The sequence below is a fragment of the Elaeis guineensis genome, chromosome 9 (genome assembly GCF_000442705.2).
Source record: "Elaeis guineensis isolate ETL-2024a chromosome 9, EG11, whole genome shotgun sequence".
NCBI lineage: Eukaryota > Viridiplantae > Streptophyta > Magnoliopsida > Arecales > Arecaceae > Elaeis > Elaeis guineensis.
Window position 1 is genome coordinate 39,355,004 of NC_026001.2, and position 27,088 is coordinate 39,382,091.

Sequence of the window (27,088 nt, forward strand, 5' to 3'; positions counted from 1 at the left end):
CTCTTACATTATTGTTATCCCATCGCTTGGCTGCTTCCTCTATGAAAGAGAGGCAACAGTTGTGACTTGGAGATGGTAATACTAATGGTGATTGCATGACGTATCTTGGTGGGAGATGCTAGACTTTGGGTTAGCATTAGAATCAACACAAGTAGTTTCGCATTTACAGAGCTCTCAAATTATGTAGAATAGTGAGAAGACTTTGGCTGTGTTTTGAGTTCTACATTGGATAAGATTCCACCCTCTTAAGTTGATACTCTAGGAGCAACCCAATACCTATAGTGAATCACCAAAAGCTCATCGTCCCCTCTTCTATCCCTGGTTTCCTTTGTTCTCTCTTGCAACTCCAGGATTTTGAGCAGTGGAGACCAAGAAATGTTTTGTTGTTTCTCCTCCAATAACAATGATCTGCTCTATTGATTCGTGGTAAGCTTCTGTTCACTATGAGTGTTAATAAGCAACCATGCATGTGCTATAAAGCACTTGAACTAATTCAAAATTGCACGTTATATCAGAAAAATATTAATAAGAAGAAGAATATCTTATATATGGTCCCCAATAACTGAAAGACAAAAATATTAATGATATTTTTACAATGATATTTACAGCGTAATACTGACAGTTCTCACAATCAGTATGTAAAAAAAAACTTGATTGTCAAATCATATAGCATATATATGCTGATGTGTCCAACTGGGCTTCCTATTTTGATCATAAAAATCCGAGGGTCATGCCAGTGCCAAATGGACAAAATTCTTGTTTATTCCAAAATTCAAAAGCTCCATGACATGAACTGACTTATATTCTTCCAGTGACTTTAGAATCTGTCACCATAGAATGCTTGGATGGTGAACTTGAACCCCTGAAAGGACTGTGGCTAATGAACAATTTTCCAAACTTCTTCATAGAATTCATCAATTTCTTAGAACTGGACTTCTCCAAGTCTTGCTTCATGCATGCATGTCCTTTCTCAAGATCATTGATCCGTACCCGCATCCGAGCCAGCTCAAGTTTCAGCTCACGGTTCTCTCTCCTTAGTGATGCATAGTTATCTCGAGGAGACATTGCTGCACTGAGTGCTCCATTGCTGATCCGCCGTGATTGGTATGCTGTTTTCTGGTTGTCTTCTGAAAAAGAGCAGCATAGAGCATTTCGGAGTCTTAACTGTTCGATATAGAGAACCTGAACAATTGCCTGAAGCGGAAGTCGTTCATTTTGTGCAGCATGAGCACTAGCTTCCTCTGAGAGCTTTTGAAAATCAATGAGTTTGCAGAGCCTCTTCCTTTCTAAATCTGACAGTCCCTGATGAGCCTGAAAAATAAAATGGGATAGGTGAGTCTAAATCCACCATAAGAATCAATTATCAGTGTAGATTTAAATTTAATTAACAACATCTAGCACTAGCATAATCAAGTTTAATCAGTGAAAAATGGGTGATTCCTAGTAGCCTGAAGGCCCACAAGGGTAGAATCGGTTGATGTTCAAATCACTTTATAAATTAAACATAAGATAGCTGTTTCATTAACCACCTTTCTAGTTGAATTAAATATACACAAGCAACCAATCTATGTTGCTTATATATTAGGGGAAGATGTGAAATCTCATTACTAGGATCAGTGCTCCAAGTAGCCTCCCAATGGTCTTTCTTCTTAAACATAGATACCTCGATGAACTAGTGGGGCTTTGCACTTATTTTCCTTCATGGTATAAATAAGAGAAATTATGGACAAAGATAACAAGCTCTTTTTGAGATGTAGTATTGCAAGAAAATATATGGGGCTTTGCACTTATTTTCCTTCACGGTATAAATAAGAGAAATTATGGACAAAGATAACAAGCTCTTTTCGAGATGTAGTATTGCAAGAAAATATATAGTATGTATGTATGTATATATGTATATATGTATATCTATATATGTATATATATATGTGTGTGTGTGTGTGTGTGTGTGTGTGTGTGTGTGTGTACACTATGATTTTTAAGTTGTGGAATTATATAAAAGATCTTACCTTGAGGTAAATATCAACAGCACGATACAATCCATCATCTGTTGTGCGTGCATATCCTGGTAAGGTATCTGCAATGACAACGAATTTGGCAAGCTTAAGATTTGCATCTGGAGCAATTTCAGCTAGGTAATTGTCCACTAATTTTGCAACTTTGACTAATGCTGTCTGAGAGGGAGGATTAGGACCATCAGAATCATAACCCGAACCTCCATCCTCACTCTCATCCTGCTGAGAGAAGATTACGAGAATCCTGTGAATTGTGTCAACATCAAATAATGTGTCCCCGGCATGCTGAAAAGATGGTATTAAAAGATCATCAAGAGTTGCCATTTCGAGTTGTGACCCAATTCTCCTCTCAAGATTTAACCTGCAGGACATTGTGCAATCAAGCATCACTGCTGACCGCAGGAGCCCAAACAGAAAACTCATTGGCACAGCAACTTTTTCTGCAGGCAGAAGACTAGCGATAGTCTCAACCACTGTTTTTTCCTCAAAACCAACGGAACCAGGCATTAGTCCAACTCTGGGACGACTTGTTGCAGTCCATAAGGTAGGTTTCCTCTTGAACAGCTTCTCTGCATAATTCACCAGTGATGCTCCAATGCTCTCAGGATGGACTCCTCGACATTTCATTGCTTCTATGACTCTTTGATACAAGTCAATCCGAAGGACTGAGAGGTCTTCAATCCACCAGTCACCATTACATTTTGCCTGTTTGTTCATATGAAGCCTTCCAGAACTGCTGTATTCTAAACGTGAGAAGCTTGAGGCTATCTGCTCTGCACAAGCCTTTGAAGCTATTGCATCTGTACACCTTCCAACTATGTTAAGTTCATCTGCAAGTGGAAAAAGGCCTTCACATTGTTGCAAGACTTCAACAGACATTTCAAGGCTTTTACAGACAACACCATCAAGGTAAGCTTCTGAACGGGAGGCAAGGTTTTCATTTGCATATTCTTCTGTCATCTCTAGGTAATCTGACACACAACATAGTTGAGCAACATTTGCAGTCGTGATCTCAAAGTTTACACCGTAGCAAAATTTGGCAGCCAGCTCAAAGGAGTCAGCACCACCAGGTAAGGTAAGCAACTCTATCCTTGCAATATCGGCATCTCTGTGTTCTGCTATCAACTTCCGAATTCGACCACTTCGGGAGACGAGTGGAAACTGCATTTCTTCAGATTGGAACAGTTAAAATATTTTGAAATGTCTGATAGAACAAAAGATGGGCACTTAGTAATAAAGTATTTGGTAGCATCTATCAAGTTTTCAGACGCATACAGGTAGGTGAGCTGGCCAGTGTACAGGTGGCTCTGCTGTGAGTGATGAAAACTAGAAGACATCAATGTTGGTCCATTGAAGGATACAGAAGAATATTGTACCAGGAAAAAGGAAGGATAGCGAGTTACAACTTCTGCTGTGAGTGATGAAAACTAGAAGACATCAATGTTGGTCCATTGAAGGATACGGAAGAATATTGTACCAGGAAAAAGGAAGGATAGCGAGTTACAACTTCAATATGGGCATACAGAAGCATGGTATTCATAATAAGAGAGGAAAGGATTCAGAAATCATAAATAGTTGCTTACTTTTTACATTCAGTGTTTGTGTCGATCCTTTATATTTAGATAAGGAAAACAAGAAGCAATTACAAACTTGCAAACACCTCATTCTGCCAACATCTTTTCAATCCTCCACTTTTTCTTGGTAAGGACTTTTCTTTTTAGTTTAGTATTTTAAGAAGATCCTTAAGATATGTACTATGTCATAGTATCACAAGGTTACATTCAGAAACACTGACATAATACAACTTGGTTTACAAAAATATCACATCAACCTAAATAGTGGTTCCACTGGTTCTCTCTGCATTTAGCGTATAAAAAAGCACTCCAATATTGTCTTATAATTCCCAAATTTTGAAAAGTGGGAACTAGACCACCGAATCTGTCCCAATAAAATCCTAATAAAAAATAAAAGAATAAAAATAACAATTCATAATATATTATTATGGAATATTAAGAGTTCATAATATGATAAATGAAAAATAAAATAATGTAAATCATTGGATGAGGATATATGAACAAAATCAAATTCCAGACTCCACAAGATGGGTAAAGGCTAAAGCCAACCAAAATAGAAGCTTAAGCAATTTTTTAGTCTTTCTTCATGTGTAGTGAACTTAGTTATAGTACCTTTCTAAATTCCATTTCACAATCCAATTACTTAAAAGGGGTCTTCAGAAAGCCAAACAAGTTATGCTCAGGATAAGTCCCATATTAGACTTTCATATGAAGAGATGATTTAGCGGAGACGAAGAGACATTGAGATTGGAAATGCTCCTGCAGGCATAATCCCAAACATATCAGCATCCCTGGTCCTATGTGTAAAGTGAGTTATCTTGACCTCCCACTTTGAGAATTCTATGACCTTAAAACTTCTCTAATCAGAAAAGTTTCTTTCTAACCAAGTAACATCTTCCAAGCACCAGCTATATAAGGAATATCCATCATATAACTTGTGCAGTCATCGAAGGAGGCTCTAAGCTAATTATGAAATAAGCAGGAATTTGAATAATTTCTTGCTGCATGTATACATTTCTCCCTTGAAAAGCACTTTTGCCTTTTCTCATGCCTCTCGCATTCAACAAACACATATTCTATTCAACCAGATTTAACACTTCTAAAAAGAGACAATACTGCACAAATTAGCTCCTCCGCAATCCTTGAATGCAAGGTTTGTTGCATCGGTACTGTGGCGGATGAAATTCGTCCCGAGCCGGAGGTGTTGGAACATGACGGAACCCGGCGAGTCGACGGCCGCTCGACCTGCAAGAAAAAAGTCCCCGCCCGAGGTGGCTCCGGCGGAGACCGTCCGACATTCAAGTCAGATTTCTCGCAACAGAAAGGAAAGTGCGAGTCTTTTTAAGAAAGAGAGGTGTACCTTTTGGAATCTCCTATTTATCTTTTTATATATGAGATCGGAGCCTTAAGAAGAGGATAGGATTTCAGAGATCTTTTGCCCCTCATTGAGTGTCCTCGAGAGTCGCACTTGATAAGGTCATTTCATGGCACATGGAGGTCATGCTAATTAATGACGTGGGCTAACCAGCGACGGCTATAGAACGTAGGGGCTGCTATACTCATGATTATCCCCATTTATTAATGGGATGATGTGATGGGTCACAAAAAGATCTCATGGAGGATAATGACTGAATCTAGTAACGGAAGCCGATGTCAGGATTGGTGGTCGAGGACTGGCAGCTGAGTAGGTCGACAGCAAATGCAAGGGCCGAGGCCGCCACGGGGCTCGCAGGCCGAAGCGGGGATCGATCGAGCACAGGAAGCATGGGCACCCGTGTGCAAAAGCCGAATACGCAGGCACATTTTCTCTGCCTTTCTTCTCCCACCACCTTTTCTCTCTCCTATTTTTATCTTATTATAATGCCCATGGGAGAATGGCATGAGAAGAGAGGCAGTTAATGCTTCTATTAAATTCACATGACCTCCTCTCCTTTTGTCTTGTTGTGTGCTTTTGGAGGGATGAGACAAGAGGCAGGGAGGCAAATAAAGCCTCTATCATACTCGATTCAGAAGTCTTCCCCATGTCTTTGGTTAGTACCAAAATACCCCCAACACTAGCCCCCCCCACTCCCGAGTCCGAGTCATGACTGGATCAGGGGAAGGGAGTGCCATAAATTTGCCAAAGACGTGCATAGGGGTTTTCCTTCCTGCTTGTTGCTTTTGTTGTGGCTTGATTTCTGTAATTAAGCAATTAATAAAATATTTTGGATGGAAATTCCTTACTTTGTTTGCTTCCTCCTCACTGAGTGAGGTCTTTTGGTCCCCCACTGATGAAAGGGTCGGCAACAGCACAGGGGCCAAAGCCGCTATGGGGCCCATAGGCCAAGGCGGGGATCGAATGAGTGTAGGGCGCATGAACACTTGCGGACGGAAACTAGGTACACGGGTTCAGCCTCTCCTTGCTCTTCTTCCCCCGCCACCTTTTCTCTATCCGCCTCTCCTTTTTCTTTGTCTTATGTGACTTGTGGAGAAATGGGACAAGTGGGAGGAGGTATCAATGCCCGTGTCAGGCTCACATGATCCAGGGCAATTTTTGAAGCCAATGGGGCTGCATTTATTAATTGTATGAGTTGACTTTGAGAGAATTTGAGAATGGTATGGCCTCACCTCCCTCTTGACCACCCACATCCTTTAGCACATGGACATGATCGAATCGTGGAAGAATGCCTCAGAGTCATCGTAATAAGCGATCAACTTTAACGAGCTAACCTGGGAACTTCGGATGAATGTCGTTGGATATGGGGGCCGAACTAAGGATTGGGGAGAGTATACCTCGGGGGCCGACCATGCATCGCCAGATGGCTTGATTTGATATGAATCGAGCTGATCACCTGTAGGCAATTGTTTGTAAAGATGGCTCATTGAAGAGCATCATGATTCAGGAGGGTTAACTTTTCCTACAATATTTTAATATAGTCATTCGTATGACTTATGATTAGGAGTAAGGATCGGTCCAAGATCCTTGGAGAAGAAGCTTGAGTCGTGGTATTCCCTGAATCAGTATCTGATGTCTGGGTGTTGTATTTGGGCCAGTGGCTAGGGGCACGACTGAGGTAAGGATCAACCGTCGGAACCAAGATAGTTGGCCGAAGTTAAGATCGGCCCCACAAGTCGCAAGGATGTTCAATAGATAAGGATCGGTAAGATCCGATGTTAAGCCTTCAATTAGGCTATATTAGATGACTTCCTAAATAAATATCCCACTGTTCTGAGGTGGTTTATCTTCCATCAGGATTGTGCTCATTATTCTTCCTCTGATACTAATAATATTTTTGTACGCCATCTGTCATGAATCCCCTTCTGTTTCATATCTTCAGTATAATTGAGGTATCATCCTCCAACATATGCCCCCTACTCCTTGGTCTGAGCCGAGATCAGGCCCAGGAAGTACGAACCAACATTTTACTTCTGGAGATACGAATCAGATCCTAATTTTTTGATCGACATGACATTGCAGTCGTATGGCTAGTTGCTCTGCATTAATGGCTTGATTTGACTGATGTGCGGATGCCTTGAATCACGTCTATGGCGAACGGCATCTCTAGTTGTGGTCAGTGAATTGTAGGCCCAAACGACGTGGGTCCCCCTTCAAGAAGCATTGTCTGCTTTAGCATTTATTGATAGCATATCTACGGGTTGCTTAAATTCCGATGTTGTCATAGTGGGTTCCCACCCGTTCACTTGAGATGATAGATCCTGTATGTGACGAATTCGTCCCAATTTTAGATGCTTAAAGCTGGATACAGGGGCCAAGAGAGCGGCGATGTCCCAATTGCGGCCCAGATGACTTCGGTGTCATCTGAGTTCGGGCATGCGAGATAGTTCGGTGCCTAGGAGGGTGCGCATGCAGGAGGGATTGAGGCCGCTCGTGGGGGGAGCTCGGAGGTTTGGGCTCGGAAGGGATCGACGCTGTCAGATGAGGGTACGTACCAGAAATTTTGACTCCAACGAGTCTGATCTTTAGGCCGCTGAAGTCAGCATGGTGTGCATCGAAAATTTCGACTCCGAGTCCGATCTTCAGGCGGCTGAAGTCAGCCTGCGAAGAATCCTTTATTCGCACCCGAAGGAGATCTGCTCTACAGGGAGAGTCATGGCGATGGATGATTTCTCCCCGTAGATCTAGCAAAGGAGAGGGAGAAACGCCGAGCAGCACCGTCAGAACTCAGGTAGCTCAGAGCTGGAGAAGACTTCAGCCTCCCTACAGTTGGCCTCGAGACTACCCCCGTTTTGGTGATGATGGCACCCAACGATCTTTCACCCGCAAGAAAGTCCAGCTTGCCTCAATCGGCCCCTGCTTCAGGGTCGTCGCAAATGATCTTGGCGTTTGCCAAGGCAGCATGCCAAAGGGTGGTTTCAGGAGCCTGAATTTGGAAAGGACAGTTGCCATGATGGTTCGGTGCGGCCGCCTATTGGTGGCTCTGGTGCAGCTGGGACGCATGCATGGGGACACCGACAACCCAAGAGCGCGCGGTCTTGGCACCGCCTGTGATGGGATCCATTGGCGGGTGTCAATATTGTCAGATAGGGTCACCAGATCAGCCATTAAGATCCTAGGATCAGCTTTTTCAGTGAGGTGCAATTGCTGCTGAGGGTAGGATCGATCGATGGGGCCCCAAGTTTTGGCGTGACTAGGACGTGCAGGGAGGAGCTCTATTATGAGACAAACGAAAAGAGTGACAATGGTGACCATTAGCTCTCTCTTCTCCTTGCAAGCAATTTCGGCATTGGCCATAGGCGTGCTTGGGCTTCGTGCATGGTGGGATGGCCCCTTGACTATGAAGAGCTCAGCAATGGTGCAACTTCGATCCCTCTATTCTTCGGCTGATGGCTCTACATGGCCTCATGTGTAAATCTCTGACAACGACATTATGAGAGGAGATATGTGGATGACATCGCCACGACATATAATTTATTAGTTTTTTGTCCATAGTCTTCTCGTCAACCGAGCACCTCCCATTTTTCCTTCTTCCTCTTCGGGTTACGTCACTTGTAAAGGGAGATGGGATGAGAGAAATTAATTGCATGCCCAAGGAAATCTCGGAGCATGTGCAGGATAAGTTCTGAAAGGTTATTTGAGGTCGAAGTCCGATCCTCAAAAGACTGCCTCTCGTGGCTTCAGGGATCTCAAGGGCCCGTGCGGGTACCACAAGGGTTCGGAGGTCCTCCCCGTGTTGTCCTGTTACTTCTAGGGTCATTCGTGCATGAGGAATTGCGGCATATGCGACCTCGTTGTGGTCTAACATTGGGCACTGGGCACGTAGGGCCGCTGCTTTTATAATCAAGCTATTATCAATCAACATATTTTGAATTGGAACTTTTCACCTTTGTCCGCATTTATTGCTTCGGTCTCCTAGCATTGTTGCGTTGCAAACTTAAATATGTTTAAATTTTAGGATTGGGGGGTCTTCTACCTCCCACAAGGGTGGAGTCTTCGGCTTCCTTATTAAAAAGTAGGATCTTCAACCAGTGGGTTTTGGCTTCCACCTCTATGGGCGTACTTCAGCCTACTCCAATCCGATCTCTCCTACTAAAGAGTGGGGTTTTTGACTGTGCTTCTACTGAAAAATGGGGACTTCGATTGCACTCCCACAGGGGAGCAGGGATTTCACTGGCTCTTCCACTGAAGAGTGAGGCTTGGGATGCTCTTCCACTGAAGAGTGAGGCTTTAGCTGCACTCCGATGGAGTGGAGGCTTGGGATGCTTTTCCACCATCGTGGGGGATTCATCTGCACTCCCACCGTCGTGGAGGCTTCGGATACTCTTCCACCGTCGTGGGGGTTCAACTGCGCTTCCACCGTCATGGAGGCTTCGGATACTCTCCCATCCTTATGGAATTTTCATCTGCACTCCCACCATCATGGGGGCTTCGGATGCTCTCCCACCGTCATGGGGACTTCAACTGTGCTCCTACCGTCGTGAGGGTTTCGGATGCTCTCCTACCCTCGTGAGGGCTTCATTTGTACTCCCACCATCGTGGAGGCTTCGGATGCTCTCTCACCATCATGAGGGCTTCATCTGCACTCCCACCATCGTGGGAGCTTCATCTGCACTCCCACCATCGTGGAGGCTTCGGATGCACTCCCACCATCGTGGAGGCTTCATCTGCACTCCCACTATCATTGGGGCATTGGATGCTCTCCCACTGTGGTGGAGGCTTCCTCTGCGCTCCGACCATCGTGGGAGCTTCAAATTCTCTCCCACCATCGTGGGGACTTCATCTGCGCTCCGACCATCGTGGGAGCTTCAGATTCTCTCCCACCATCGTGGGGGCTTCAGATGCTCTCCCACCATCGTGGAGGTTTCATCTGTACTTCCATCATCATGAAAGTGGCACTCCCACCATCGTGGAGGCTTCAGATGCTCTCCCACCATCGTGGAGGCTTCATCTGTACTTCCATCATCATGGAAGTCGCACTCCCACCATCGTGGGGACTTCGAATGCTCTTCCACCGTCATGGGGGCTCCATCTACACTCCCACCGTCGTGAGGGCTTCAACTGCCTCCCACCATCGTGGGGGCTTTGAATGCTCTTCCACCCTCGTGGGGGCTTCATCTACACTCACCATTGTGGAGGCTTCGGATGCTCTCCCATCATCGTAGGGGCTTCAACTATGCTCCCACCGAGTGGGGGCTTCAACTGCACTCCCACTGAAGAGTGACACAAGTGGCCGTTCATGTCCATCCGATTTGGGTTTGAGCTTTTGCTAAGTGCTCAAGGACCTATTGCCCTGTAAGAAAAAATAGAATAATGGAAGGGGCTTAGATGCCTATTAATATAAAAGTTATGAGTTCTGTTAGAGTTCTTTGATCCTGTTTGACTCCTCATCAATTGCATTGACTTGCACTTGAGTTTTTTCTCAGTTTGGACTTATTTTTTCTTTAGATTGACCTGATTCTAGACTTCGGATCAGTCTGGATCTGACTTCGGATTGATCAAATCTAACTTCGAATTGACCTGTTTCTGGGCTTTGGATCAGCCTTAATCTCTACTTCGGCTTCGGCCTTGATTTTGACTTCAACTTCGGCCTTGATTTTGACTTCAACCTCAGCCTTGATCTTGACTTCGGCCTCAACCTTGATCTTGACTTCAGCTTCGGCGTGGATTCTGATTTCGGCCTCAGCCTCGATTCTGACTTCGACTTCGATCTTGGTTCTGACTTCGGCCTCAGTCTCAATTCTGACTTCAACTTCGGCTTTGATCTTGACTTCGGCTTCGGCCTTGATCTTGATTTCGACTTCGATCTTGGATTTTGACTTCAGGCTTCGGCCTTGATCTTGACTTCAGGCTTCGGCCTTGATTCTAGCTTCGACCTCGATCTTGAATTCGGCTTTGGCCTCAATTCTGACTTCGGCATCAATTCTGACTTCGGCTTTAGCCTTGATCTTAATACTCACAGGCCTGTAATTTTTTCAGAAGAAAAGAAAATGAAGTAAAAGGTGAGGGCTTAAGAACCTCTTACCAAGAAAATTTTGCGCAAGTCTTTTGAAGCTTGTTTCCTCTTCTGACCGGAATCGCATGCCCCTCGTTCTTAAGCTTTGCTTCTTCCAGAAGCCAGCAGAGGGGGTTTGCGAGACCGCTTCTGGTGACTAATATAAGGCATGATTTTTGATCAAAACTTGTGCCAGCGGGTGTCTCGACATTACGACACCTCAAGGATGCTCTCCTCGAGCATCCTTGTGCACTCTTCCCTAAAAGTGGGCACGGTCTTTCCTCTAGCGTCAATCTGTTGCGGATGAAATTCGACTAAGGTGCTGGAACATGACGAAGCCCAACGAATCGACGATGGCCGGACCTGCAAGAAAAAAAATCTCCATTGAAGGTGGCTCCGGCGGGGACCCTTCGATGCTTAAGTCAGATTTCTCGCAACAGAAGGGGAAGAGTGAGTCTTTTTGAGAGGGAGAGGCACACCCTTTAGGATCCCCTATTTACCTTTTTATATGTGAGACCGAAGCCTTGAGGAGAAGAGAGGATTTCAGAGATCTTTTGTCCCTCATTGAGCGTCTTTGAGAATCGCACCTGACAAGATCATTTCATGGCACATGGAGGTCATGCTCATTAATGGCGTGGGCTAACAAGCGACAGCTATAGAATGTAGGGGCTGCTATACTCATGATTACCCCCATTTATTAATGGGATGATGTGACGGGCTACAAAAGGATCTCATAGAGGATAATGGCTGAATCTAGTAGCGAAAGCCGATGTCGGGATCGGTGGTCAACGACTGGTCAGCTGAGTAGGTCGATGGCAGATGTAACGGTCGAGGCCGCCACGGGGCTCGCAGGCCGAAGTGGGGATCGGTCGAGCACAGGAAGCATGGGCACCCATGGGCAATAGCCGGATACGTGGGTGCATTTTTTTTCTCTACCTTTCTTCTCCCACCACCTTTTTTCTCTCCTATTTTTACCTTATTATAACGCCCACAAGAGAATGGCACGAGAAGAGGAGAGGCAGTTAATGCTTCTATTAAATTCACATGACCTCCTCTCCTTCCTTTTGTCTTGTGTGCTTTTTGGGGGATGGGACAAGAAGCTGGGAGGCAAATAAAGCCTCTGTCATACCCGATTCAGAAGTCTTCCCCATGTCTTCGGCTAGTACCAAAATACCCCCAACAGATATCTAAGGCTAGAGCAATTGCCCAATGACATAGTTCGATACACCCCCATGCCGTTCCGCATCATACACACACGGTATAGAGGGTGGGGGAGAGTGAGAACACAAAAGACGAAGATAGAGAGACCGGGAGGGAGGGAGGAGGGGGAGAGAGGACAAAGCCAGTAGACAGCGGCCTTACACGATAGAGAGGATAGAAGAGAGGAAAAGAGAGAGAGACAGAGGGAGAGGGAAGAAAAAAAGGGAGGGTGGTGGATGCTTGGTGGAGACCGGTGAAGGGCTATGGATGGCCAAGGAGCGGAGGGGTGGAAGGGGTCCACCTTCGATTCCCCTATTTCATTTTCAATAAGGGTCGTGAAGGGGGGCCTTTTTAATTTGGAAAATATTAAGTGAAATTGGCAAACACCATGCCGAATTCACTTATAATTTTATAAATTAAAAAGGGGGCCTCCCTTTGAGACCCCTATTTTAAACAAACTAGGAGAATTGGAGGTGGACCCCCTCCACCCTTCTACGTGGCTCCCCAGCCATCCACGGCCCTCCAATGGATGTCCACTACCCTCCCTCTCTCTTCCTCCCTCTCCCTCTCCCTCCCCCTCCCCCTCCCTCCCCATCTCTCTTTTCCACTCTTTCCTTGTCCATCTCCCCCTCTCTCATCAGTTTCTCAATTTCATTATCGAAACCATTCTGGTCCACCATCAATATGGCTCGGTACGCCTGCGAACGGAGAGGTTTGGATCCTTCAGGACAGTTCCACCTTCTTTGCTTGAATGTATATCCGTGTATCATGCATTGGATATCAATCACCTTCTACACTTCTGCATTCAGTTAAATGTCTTTATTTTGGCGAAATAATAATACTCAAGTATTTGCTTTTTCTAAAAACTAGAGTTGAAGGCATAAAGTAGGATAGAAAATCTATTGGCTCCAAGCCTCTTTGGCTCACAAACACAGGTGCAGAATCTTCACTGCTCCAACTCATGTTAATAACTAAAAAAGATTTTCACAAATTTCGTAGTATCCTCCGATGCCAAAAAGAAACTCAAGGTTGTCAAGTTCTTTGAACATGATATTCATACAATAATCTGATGGTCAGTTCCAAAAATACTTGGGTTCTTTACGGTTATCATGTTTCATATAGCAACATAGTTCTATATACTGTTCATGACTATAGAATAAAATATAATAGTCTTCATCAATTATTGATGATATGCTCTCAAAGATAGATTGTTCATCTTTCTAATGCCAACAATATGTAAAGACTTCAAAAACATACTGAAACTTGGGGTAAATTTGCTTGAAAATTCAAAGAGGCTGATTCCTTCAAATTGTCCACGAAATTCAGCCGACAACAGAAGTTAATTACCTTATGATTGTTTGAATCATGGTTTGCTGAACCATCCTGAACCGAGTGGTTCAGGGGATTCTGAGTCGTACCGGCCACAAATCGAGATGATTTGGCCTTTCGAATCAGAACACCAGACAAGAGAGAAGGAAAGAGAGGAAAAGAAAGAAAGAGAGAGAGGGAGGGAAAGAGGGATGACGCCGTTGGAGGGCCTACAGTGGTCCGCCGACGTTACCAGAGGGCCGTGGAAGCCTCCACAGCTTCGTGACATCTGATAAGGCGTTTAATCGAGAAAGAGAGAGAGAGAAGGAGAGAGAAGGAGAGCGAGGGTACCAAAAGAAGACGCAGCCGATAGAGAGCGTCGGGCGGCCGCCGTGGCCACCAGACAGTGCAAAAGTCGCGAGCAGAGCCGTGGCCACGGAACAAGGGCAACCATCTCTGCTCATCATATTTTTTCAAAAATGATGATGAATAGTAAAGCTGGCAATGAATTTGCTCGGTAAATCCATTGTCGACTTCACTATGATCGAAATTTTTAAAAATAATCTCATGAAACAGGGATGATCATCCTTGTTTCATGCCCGCGGAGCCATGGGCCATGATTTCACCATCCGACGGGTACGGTGGCCAGCCGAAGGCCCTTCGACGACCTCTCCGCTGACTTTCGCTCCCTCCTTTTCTTTCCTTCCCTCCTCTTTGTCTATCTATCTATCTCAGTCGTGCTTTGGTGGAGGAAGCAAAGGCCTTAGCGGCCCTCCAAGCGCACTTGTGGCCCGCCTATGGCCACTGGCGGCATCTCCTCAGTCCACCCTCTCCCTCCCTCCCCTTCTCGCTCCCCCTCCCCTCCCTTCTTTCTCTTTTCCTCCTCTCCAGTTCCTTTCTTCGCTTCTATGTCGATTCACACCAGTCTGGTCCGGTAACAATCCGTATCGACTCGCACTACTGGCCAGCCAGCATGGGTGTCGGTACCAGTTCCACAGACCTTGGTGTGAATGATTGGACATAATTACCCTTCATGGTTTGACTTTTGCTAATAATTAATCCTTTCTAATTTACTAGGTGGAGGCACATGTCCCAGTTCAGTTTCTGCAATTGCAGTAAAAGCTGAACAAATGCATGAAGATCTCAATATGACAAATGACAAGTTATCATTAGTTACGAGTTCAATTATCACCTTGTTGCCCTCTCTTTTGTGTCCTCTAAACCTTAAAAGAACTGGTATCTATATTATATTTGACCAAATTGGAAGTTTCTAGTTGTGTAATGAACATTGAATAATTCCCATTTGGCTTTCAGAAATCTGAAACTTTTAGTCACTTACATTTTTCCCTCCAAAACTACTATATTTTTAACAAGATCATATAGTGCATCCAGGATTTCTAGCTAAAGCTGAACATTTTTGGATGTTATGTTAATAAAATGATGTGGCATTCTGGTCGCTTCAAAATGATGACTTTGAAGGCTGTCTTAACAAAACAATACCTCATTCTGGTCACTTCAGAATGGTTTTTTTGGAAGTTATTTTATACCAGATTCTAGTCCCACTAAATTGATATTTTTGGGTCATATCTTTACAAATTATACCTTGCTCCGGTCAGGTAAGCCCAGTCAACCTTGGAGTGGACTTAAAAAAATAAAACCACATTTTGGTCATGTTGCCAACAAAAATTCCAATATATAATTTCCATCTAACCTTCGTACCTTTCTTCTTAATAATATGTTAACACGATTCTTTTTTTTTTTCTTTTTTGGAAATTCTTTTACACAAGGATCAAAAAAATAATAATATTAGTAAACAAAATAGAACATCAACAGTAAAGAATAACATGCGGAGCTTGTTTGAATAACAACATCAACAATAAAATTTTGGATTTACCCACAATGAAACTTCAGCCAGTGGAAAGAAAACAAGAATTATTGAATGTCTGTGCGAGAAACATATCAAACAGAGAAATTCAAGTTACTCCTTACACGTGATATAAAGTATTGCACTGACTATGTTTGACATGCTGAGATTTCTGCAGAGTGACCCGTGTGTTACACATCTAAACCATACACTGCAAATCAAGCATCAAACTTGAGAAACAATTGGGGAACATAGCATGTTAATTTCAAATCCGATATGGGTTTTGTCACCCAACAACATCCCAATTGAAATTTGGAAAACCATGAGAATACTTGGTTAACTTGCTGACATATTTAGTTAGATTTTCGGAAATCCAAAAGATTGGAAAAGTAAAGTGGTGCTGTCAATAAGGATCAAATGAATGTACAAAACTGTCCTAATTATTATGGAATTGAGTTCATAAACAATGCTATGAAGTTAACGGAAAGGATGATAGAGCAAAAACTAAGAAAAAATGATGAAAATTTTAGAGAACCAATTGGCTTTGTGCCGATGGACAACAATGGAGGTACTTTCTTAGGCAGTTAGTAGAAAAACCTAAAGAAAAGAGATTATCTACACATGGTCCTAATCAATTTGGATAAATCTTATGATCAGTAGCAAGAGAGATAACATGGTGGACTTTAAGAAGGAAAGATGTGAATGATCCATTGAAATTATAAAGAACAGATACATTGCAGCAGCAAAAAGTTTCTTATGGCATGATAAACGTGACTTCAGCAACCATAGGACCGATATCTTTATATGCTAATCATAAATGAGCTTAACAAAAAAATTTAGAAAGATAAACCAAAATGCATGTTACTTTCTTGTGATATAATCCATTGATGAGAACAGGAGAAGACTTAATTAGGCTCGTGGAGGAAAGATCTAGAAGATGAGGGCTTAAAAGTCAGTATTAAAGAATGCAATTTTAGTGAACATAGTAGCAAAGATGAGTCCTCAGTCAAGATTAAGAGAGAAGAAACCATAAATTGATTTTTTTTTATTATTTACGATTTACTATACAAAAATGGAGATATAGATGAGGACACATGTAATAGAATTAAAGCTGATTAAATGGGTAGAGAAGTGCCTAGGGATCATTATATGATTGTCACATGCCTTGGAAACTTTACGCTAATAATAAACCTATGGCTGCACACATGATTCAGAATTCAGGTTGCTTTGGGCCAAAGGCCAAGAGATACCTGAACCAAACCCAATTGCTCATTAAACTTTTGAACTGGAAGCAATCAAAATTGGAACCAAAACAGACCAAACAAAGATCACATTGATTCTTAAGCAACAAGATATTAGAAAAGAAAATTCACATTTTCACCAAGATCAAATATTTATTATATTATAAAAAAACCAGTAAGAACAACAGGAAAAATAATGTAAACTAACAGGTAATCTATTTAAAACTGTCATACAATAAGCAAACAAAAAAAAATAAACTATAAATCTTGGGTAAAACATATTATAACAACAACAAAACCCAATCTTCTATTGACCAAGCAAAAACAAACATAAACCATAAGTTATGATAAAATAAACTTTGACATAACATTATACACTTCCTTTAAATATATAATATTATGTCATATGTGTATATAAATGTTTGATAAGGTTAAGCACAGGTTATATTATCCAACCCCTTGATCATAACTGGACCAATGCATTTAAAATGAGAATCACAACCAAGTCTATCTATGGTTAAACCTGAATGAGACCAACTTATTTAAAACAGTTCATTTTGGAGTTTAGTTGACCAAAAACCATGTGTACTCTCGGTCCAATGAAACAAGTTGAATGTAGCTGAAATTGGAATGTTAAGATTGATATTTGGTAGAACAAAAGGGGACAAAATGAGAAAAATGTAAGTTACAATGCCGTAAAAGTTGCACCAATCAGGGATAAAGTGACAGGACTGATTAAGAAGGTATTGGCATATACCACATATACATGAAAGGGCTTCAGTCAGAACAAATTTGATTTAGCTGAAGGAAAAACAAAAAGACCTAAAGTAATATGAATGGCAGTTGTGAAAATGGATACAGAAAAGCCTAAAAGGCTGAACTAAATAGGAATACTTGGCTCACAAATACTCCTAAGGATAATCAAGATCGGTGGGTGGAGCAACTCTAAATTGGTGTTACACCCCATACCATACCATACCAGCACACAATTAGAATGGTTCGGCTTTCGAAATGGTGGAAAAATGGGGAAAAAATCAGGCCAAACCAGGACAAACAAACCAATTTTGCGCAGTTTCTAGTAGTATTGACCTGATGCATGCTAATTCCTAGGAGCTGAATTGACCCCCTTATAAAAACCCTCAATCTCATCGCCTATCACAACCCTCCATCAGATACCTCCTCTCTCTCTCTCTCTCTCTCTCTCTCTCTCTAGCTGAATTCAAAGGCAAGTGGGATGCCACCATCGATCACCTTTGATTTCCTCTACCTTGGCATCAACCTCCCCAAGCTTGACTCCATTGTTGCTATCTACATTTGCTCTTTCATTGTTGTTAGGTTTGGTTTTGGAGGTCTCAATGAGGATCTTAACAACCTCAATCTCCATCAGGTCCACCATGCCAAAACCCTCGTGCATACCTCACTCCCTCCCTTTGTGTCTCTCTCCCTCTCTCTCTCTTCTAATACTAGTATCGAACTAGTACGATCCGGTGTCCATGTATTGATAGGACTCAATACCTGCCAGCATAGGGTCCCGGCACCAAGATTTGCCATCTTAGTACCAGATCTCTTATCAGTGCCCTACTGGTATAGTATCAATATGCACCATAAAAGGTTAGTTCAGCATACCGACATGGTGAACCTTGCCTAACACCAGTCCTTCCAATTGTTAAGCTAACACCAAATGGTTAGGACCAAGGATTCAGGTCCCAATAGGGTATCCTACGGGACATTGGAATGAGATACCATCCCATGTGTTGGGATAGAATCGTCCTACTAACGTCCCAGCATCCCGATCGGAACATCCCCTGCCCCAAGTGTTGGGATGAGGCGAGATGGCGATGCATCCCATTCCATTGAAAAATCGAGACATCCCCATCCCATGGGATTTAAAACCTTGATTAGAACGAGGCCTCATGTTCATGGTACCATATGGTGCAACAGAAACATACACATCCACTATTAATCCAATATCTAGCTCTTAGATAGAAACTATGATAAGAGCTTATGGTTTTAAAGTTCAAAAGTGAGAAGGGCTATTGAAGGGGGAAAGGGCAATGGATCATCTGCTACCTAATAGAAATTTCTACAACTTGGGTAGTTGATAGATTTTGATAGGCCTGAAGGAAAATCTAGCTCCCTTTCCACTCAAAACAAACTTTAATGTCCAATAGAAATACCATGATGTGGGAATATCCAACAAATAGAGTAGGGGGGGGATGTGCACTCATGTGTAAGGTGAATGGCATTTGAGCGAGATGAAGTTGGTGATATCTACAATCAGAAGAGGGTAAATTGGCTATGGTTAATGATTGAATGCATAAAAGCTGTCCCATTGCTCGGACACATGATACATATGTCAAGTCTCCTAGTGTCTACAAGAGCCCAACATGGGAATCTTCAAAAAAATCAGATACAAAGAACTTTTGCATGTCCGTGTACAAGTATTTACGTATGCATGCAATGAATAGTGAGCTAAACCTCTGATTCTAGGATCACAAAATTTGATAAAAGGGTTTCTAATTGTTTTGCTATACTTGATAACTTTCATGCAGAAGTGCCAAAATTAGACATGTATGTTATGAAGTGCCAAACATTATCATAAACATTCCAAGCATCCAAGTATTTGACATGTCAAGAAAACTAAGTTGCAACAATAAGTTTGACTCACATATTCTATTGCCTTCTTCATTTCCAACATCTCATAGTACATAAGAATCCCATGGAAGAGTTTTCTTTCTCATAGTTAAAATCACCCATTCATCTAGCTTCTTTCATGTTAGGGAATAACTCAAAACAACCCTTAATTATTTTATGAGAGGGATTACCATTTCTAAACTTAAGCCACTAGTAAACCAACATATGTACTTTTCAAACACCCACGATTGAACATATATGCATACCAGCAATTACTATCTTAAGTATGGTATGCCATACCACCCTATACCGTATTGGTACCATGTCTTGCACCATACGACACTTCGTATCCTATCTCATACCACACCGGATCATATACCAATACTATAATAGGATGATACCAATATGGGATCCTGTATCGAGATCGTGAACCTTGATCTCAAGTACTATTGTTGAACTATTTAAATTCCCTAGTTAACATAGCAATTATTGTTCCATCGTTTCCTAGATTAAATATCATACATCTTTCCAGACCATAGTTTCTACCATCTTCATTATATGCTCTGTTTTCTGCAACCATCTCCCCCATTTATCAGATTTTTTTTATTTTCTCCACATGTATATATAATTTTTTAAATTCCAAATTGTTTCAGATTTTTCACATTCTTTGCTTCTTATCACTCAAAAATCAATTTTATAAACTTATTTCTCTCTTCATTTTCTAAATTGTTCAAATCAACAATTATATCTCCATTGTGATCTGGATGTCATGGGTTTAAAATATTGAAACAGCCCAAGATATGCCGTATCGATACCAGGCTCCGTACCAATGCTATTCTATTATAGTGTTAGTATGTGGCCAGTTTGATGCACCAAGTATCAGTAGGCTCTCGAAACCATATACCGATACCGAACTGGTGCAGGTACGATATGCCCCGTACTGCCCTATTTGGCGTGGCATGACATATCTTGAAATAGCCTCTTTGCATGTAGGGATAAGGTTGCGTACATCTAACCCTCCCTAGACCCCATAGTATCAAGAGCCTTATGCACTAGTATGCCCTTTTTTTTCAAATCATGTTTTATTTCTTTCCCCCTAAATCCACCTATTGCCTTCTTATCTCCATTATTCAAAATTCAAAAACTCTATCTAATCAAAGTTGAATTATCCAGTTTTCTCACATCAATGTTGCAAAGTGCTTTCAAAATCTCCTTTGATGAAGGGGAGGTAGGGATGGAGGCAAGGGAGTGGGGGCGGAGAGATTTCATTTCCATGTCCATGTAAACTTTTAAATTTCTTCCACAAATTGCCTCTATGGATGTCACCTAAGACAATGATAAAATGAATTATATCTAGAGGATATTCAAAAAATCTTACAATTCCTATTCATGGTTTGCTAGCTCTATAATGATATCTTAATAAGTTTATTAAAGAAGATAGTCAATAGACAAAGATATTAAAAGTGATTGCATGGATTTATCCTATCATTCTTGTATAACCTTTCACTTAGATAATGTTGTTAAAACCGACCACCTAGGCATTTAATTGGGTCAGGCTACCTATGTGAAGACCACTTGAATCCAACTTCTTTTAAGAGCTTATTTTTCCACTTTCTCTTCCTATTTAAGCCACATATGGGACACCTGAGAGGGCACCGAAGGCTATCACAAACATGTTACCTAATAGCAACTAAATAGATGGTCATGTAGCTACAGGTCATGTAGCAGCTACAAGTGGCAGCTATAGCTGCAGTAATACCAGGTTTATGTTTCTTTTCCTTTCTTTCTTTCTTCTTCTTCTTCTTCTTCTTTTTCAAAACAATTGCATCTTCTTCTCCTTCCTTGGATTTTTATTCCGCTTTCTCTTCTACTCCTACCTATTCTTCATCTAGTCATTCTTCAACTTTTCTTTTTAAATTTTTCCTTCTTATTTTGCTCATCTCCTCCTCCTTGGTGGTTAGTTGATAATTGTGATGCTGCAACCTGTTGGATACTGCTTCTTGCCCTCCTTCTCCTGCTTCTTGCTAGTTGATGATTGTCTGGCTGTGTTTCACAGCTGCAGGCTGCTGCAGTGGTGGCAATAATGTTTGTTCATTTCCTTCTGATGGATTTTGGTCTTTGTTTTACCAAAAAGGAAATGAAATTTGATCTTTGGACTGTTAAGTGTGAAAATTAGGTTTACCATGTCTGGTGAAAGAAATGTATATAATATGTGCAAATATATATTTATGCATATGATCAAAGGTATGCATATTAGATGCTCAGAGGGCTTTCATCCCACCTAAGCACCTAGGTACCTGCCTATACTACATATGGAGTTCACCACATAGCCTTGCCAAGGCAGTTTGACAACCTTGCACCCAAAACTAACAGCTCTTTTGCTCTAAACCTTGAGACTTCACTTTCACGATTTTAAAGTGGCATGACCAACTACAACAAAGTGACACCTCTTCCACAAAATATTGTTGTTTTTCTTCTAATTCTAGAATACTATGTTTTGCCATTATTTATTAATAAATCGACACAAATTAGATTCAAAATACACACATGGCAGAAGCACGATAAAATCATCTCCCGGAAAAGAAATTTCAGGAAACATGAAATCTAGTTTTCCTTTTTCTTGTTTTGGAAAATCAATTTTGAGCTTTTCACCCTTTTATCAAGTAAAACTAAGGTGGTTAAATAAGCTCTGATGAAGTTGTATACATTTCCTTTTAAAGCATTGCTTTCACTAACAGATGTTTTTCTTATATGCGATAGTTATGGAGGTGTACAATCTGATGAGTATGAGCTATATGGTGAAAAGTTGTATAAATGGTAGACATATATTGAGAGGAAGCAGGGTGTATTATTTTCCAAATGATGCTATGAAATGATGAGAAAAAGCAGTTTGCCCAAAGAGGTGGTGACAAAAAGCAATTCATATTCATATAAGTTGCTAGACATGATAATTGTTCTAGAATTACTACTTTATCAACTATTATAACACAAAACTACATGCTTTTTAAAAATATACATTATTCTTCATTATCACTAGACGTAACCAAGGAAAAAAAAGCTCATGTACAAAATTACCTTATGTAATTTGAAGCTCACACCATTCACATCAATAGTAATATCACTAGGAACATCGAAAAATATCCTACAAGAAAATTTTAGCAAATTAGTGATGCAAAAGAAAATAGTAAAGAATAATAAATTAACAACCTAAGAGAAAGATTTAGTTTTCTCTTAACTAAGCATCCACCAAAAGAGAAGGATTACAATACAACAAGGAGCAACAGACCAGCACTTTACTATGTAAATTTAAATCTTAAATAAATTTCAAAACATTTTATGCCTTCAATAATATTAGTCTTGAAAAATGAAGTGGTATTTTGCAGTAAGGCAGTAGCACCATCTAACCATTATAGATACTACAACATATTAAACAAATAGAGATAACTTCCAAGAGTAAAAAAAAAAGAGATAAATATGAGCCCAATCAGATTCTAGACTTCAGCTTTGTTGGGCATAATTTCTTATGGAGAAAAATCCTCCAACTTTATCATAACCTAATATGAAAACAACATTCTAGTTATCTAAGTTTGCTTTGTTAAGGGCAATTAAGTATATGCATCAAGGGCATTTACAACATTGTATTATATTGCCATTTATATAAATACAACAGAGGGTCAATCCTAGGGTAACCGACCCATGCATTTTCCCATTCTCAACATGGTACCAGCGCACCATACATCATCTTCTAGAGAATCCCGCATGGCCACCTTTCTTTCCTTTTCCATGCATGCCCTCCTATAGCACCGCATATCCTTTCCTTCTCCATGCATGCCCTCCTAAAGCACCATACATCCTTCCTCTCTTCTCCATGCACATGCATGCCATCTCTTCTCCACCACTTCTTTCCTCTGCCCCTCCTTGAGAATCCCTTCTCCACGCATGTCCTCCATCTCTTATCCACCACTTCTTCGCTCCATCTCTTCTTGAGAATCCCTTCTCCACCACTTCTTTTGTCTCTTCTTGAGAATCTTGCAACCTCTCCAAGCCTTTGATGCCTCTTCTAGAGACCCGTGATGGGGAAGGACCACGATTTTTCAAATCCAGCAACATCCCAAGTCTTCAATCACTAGAAACATTCTCATTCCCACATGAGGGAAAACCGATAGCAGCCACAGCCACAGGATCTGTTGATCTATGGAAAAGCCCTAAGAGAAATAGTCAATGCAAATCACCAGATCCAGACACAAGTGTTAGCGATAAATCTTGTCAAGAAAGTTTAGTCAAGCACACAAAATTTGAATTACAAATTTTGATAATCTTCGGATTTATTTAAACAATACTATAAAGGATAAGATAAATAAATTGACTTACCTGGGGCTTGGTTGGATTGGCCTATTGATTGAAAAAACAATGGAAGAAAACATCCGAAAGAGCACTAGGCACTGCCCTAAGGCAAATTCCGAACCTCATGCTGGTATCACCAAGAATTCTACCCCAAGATATGACCGAGATGCCCTCTCTTGTTAACACAATCATGGAGCGAGTTGACAAACGTTCTTTGACACTCAGCAAGAAAGAAAAAATAGAAGGAGAAAGAACAAGCGATGAAATACTCAAGAAAAGAGAAAGAGAGATTGTTGTTTTTTTCCCAATGCCCCAAGAAAATAGAACTTATAGCCTTGTATAGACCATGAGTAGACACGTCTAAATGGACATTTGACGATTGACCAAGAAGACAAGTGACCGGTCAAATAAGTTATGAGCATCCAGAAAAGGGCATTATAAAAAGAAAAGTAAAAATAAAATAAAATAAAATATCACTGCACATGCCACATCATATCTGTGGTTGCATGCTTACGAGCCGAGCTGGGCAAGGCAGGCATACACGTGTGTGCCGTAAAACCTACTTCCCTCCAAGGCCCAACCAAAGGTGGGCATGGAAAGAAGGCATATCAACACAATGATGCAAGTGTCATTTTCCAATGTGGGACAAATAATGACAAAAACATTAGGAGACTTTTAAAGGAAAAGAAATTTTGAGTTTTCCCTCCAAAACTCTAACAATCCCCCTCAAAACTCAATTTTCTAAAAAATAAATAATAATGACTATTTTAAAATTCAAAATAATTGAAACTTTATTACTAAGTATTTATACTATGCAATGGATGAAGTGTCTTAACCTCACTTACTGTAGATGGATTCCATTTGAAAGAATCGGAGTGAACTAGATCTTGAACTACATTCTTTTGACCTAGACTTCAACTACCACATGCATCATGTAGATAGATTTGTCACAGGGTGGTGCATTATTGGCTATGTGCAATTATCATGTTGTTTGTAAGAGCACCTAGGAGTTGCCCATATCCTCCAATCGTGGCTGCATGTGGAAGTTCTCATATAGGTGAGAAAAACAACTCTTCGGGTCTTATTCAGAGCTATGCTCTTCCTTAACCTCTACATAGAAGCAATAATCACCATAAGGATGGGTGAAGTGTAGACCCCTATAGACATATAATCATATGTGCTCCCCGGCCAACAAGTAGCTTGTTATTATCACATTAAACCTCCTTCAATGGATCTTTTATCAGAGATTGGGTTTCCACGGTTGGAAGGCCCATTATAGGTTAGGTCCCATCCCCCTAAATGACTCTAGGACCTTAGTCCTATTTAAGCATCTATTAGCAAGATATTATCAATTTTTACATGAGATAATGAAATAATGCCATGGGTTTCTTATTTTGTTAGAGACTTCTATCTCACTTTTATATTTCTACTTATTTTTGACTTTACAAATTTCTTTTTTGCAAAAATCGATTGCAGCTTTAGAATCACAATGAATCGAAATAAGAAGAATAGGAGACAAAATCAAAGGAATTTCTAATAAAATATCTTTAAGCCATTCAACTTCAGAACAGGTAGAATCAAGTGCAACAAATTTGGCTTCCATTATACTTCTAGCTAGTATAGTTTGTTTGGCTAATTTCCAAGAAACAACACTGCCAACAAGAAAGAATATATAGCCAAAAGTGGATTTAACATCAGATAAATTAGAAATCCAACTAATATCACTGTACCCTCTAATATAGTTGGAAAGCCAACAAATCTAAGACAATATGATATAATAGATACCTAAAGACTCCTTTTAGAGCAATTCAATGAATCCTAGGAGGATTACTAGCAGAGTGGCTAAGTCTAGAAACAATATAAGCAATGTCAGGTCTAGTACGAATGGAGAGATACATAAGAGATCTAATAATTTGACATATCTTTCTTGATTCACTAATTTATCAGAGTTCTTTAAGAGTTGGATAGAATGATCAAAAGGGGTAGAAATAGAAGAAAAGTCAAAATAACCAAATTCATCTATCAACAATTGGGTATAATGAGATTAAGATAAAGAGATAGAATCAGGGGACCAAATGATCTTCATGCCAAGGATTAAATCAGCTTCACCTAAATCCTTCATGTTAAAATGATGAGAAAAAAATTTCTTGACGTCATTAATTAGATCAAGATCAATAGATAGAATCAAGATATCATCAACATAAAGCCAAAGAAGAACGTATCCATTATCAAATCTTTTAAGATAGACACAATTATCTAATCCATTGATTTGGAAACCATATGTAGGATAGCACTATCGAATTTCTCGTGCTAGTGTTTAGATGCTTGCTTTAAACCATACAAGGACCTAATAAACTTGCACACATTATGCTCTTGACCTGGCACTATGAAATCCTTAGATTGAGTCATATAAATTTGCTCATCAAGATCAACAAGAAGAAAAACTATGTTCACATCAATTTGATGCACAAGGAGTTTATGAACGAAAGTAAGAGCAAAGTGGACATAGATAGTAGTAATGCTGGCAATAGATGCATAAATATTAAAGAAATTAATTTCAAGTTTTTGCCCAAGACCTTGGACTACAAGTCAAGTCTTATACTTTTCCACTAATCCATCAAAACTCAATTTCTTTCTAAAGATCCTTTTATGACCTAAAGATTTGTTTTCGAGAGTTAAATTAATAAGAAAATTCAAGTATTGTTTCTAATAATGGATTCAATCTCACTATTAATTGCCTTCTTCTAAAAAGGAGCATCAGTAGATCTCACAGCTTCCCGATAGAAGGTAGAGATATTCTCAACTAAGAAGGTAAAAGAATCTTTATCCAGGTTCTCTTCAATCTTGACCCTTTTAGTCCTTTTAGACTCAGAAGGAAGATTAGGCAGCTTTGATGCAGGCTCATTAAAGATTAGAGGACTAGAGATCATAGTTGAACTAAGCAAGGAATAAGAGTCATAATTAGATGTTGATTTAGGGATTTGAGTCTTGAAAGGGAATATATTTTCAAAGAAGGTTGCATCACTAGATTCAATTATGGAATTAGCAGATATATCACTAAATTCTGAATGAATGACAAACAAATGATAGGTATTATTATCAAGGGAATAACCAATAAAGACTGAATCAACAGTTTTAAAACTTATTTTATTTCTCTTAGACTCAAGAACAACAACCTTAACAAGCACCCCCAGACTCGAAGTAACTGAGTTTTGGTATATGTCCATTCTAATACTCATGGGACTTGTTTGGTTCACGAGAAGTGGAGGGGGAAAGTGGTAGTTTCGGAGAAGTGGAGAAGAGTCCTCTTGTTTGGTTGGAGTTTTAAGAGAAGAGAATGAAAAAAGCTCTTCCCATAGGAAGACACTTCCCACATTTCATGAAAAGTGAAAATCCATGAGGGATATGGGTTTTAGAACTTCTCATGGGATGAAAATTAGGGATCTTTTTTCTTTCTAAAAATATCCTTTTAAGATTG

General features: G+C 40.6%; 1 protein-coding gene across 3 annotated transcripts; it reads right to left on the bottom strand.

The window, feature by feature from the left end:
• Positions 1-523: 523 nt before the first annotated feature.
• LOC140851762 (BTB/POZ domain-containing protein At5g48800-like) lies at positions 524-27,088 on the bottom strand. 3 transcript variants are annotated; one of them, XM_073243885.1, is made up of 4 exons: positions 22,961-27,088; positions 22,342-22,408; positions 2,010-3,176; positions 524-1,311 (listed from the first exon to the last, which is right to left on the bottom strand). In XM_073243885.1, exons 1-4 carry the CDS (start codon positions 22,999-23,001, stop codon positions 799-801), a joined length of 1,788 nt encoding a protein of 595 aa, XP_073099986.1. In that variant the 5' UTR covers positions 23,002-27,088; the 3' UTR covers positions 524-798. The 3 variants fall into 3 exon arrangements, with proteins under 3 accessions (XP_073099986.1, XP_073099987.1, XP_073099988.1); XM_073243886.1 differs by having other exon boundaries at positions 2,010-3,184; positions 22,342-27,086; XM_073243887.1 differs by lacking the exons at positions 22,342-22,408; positions 22,961-27,088 and adding an exon at positions 3,291-4,791.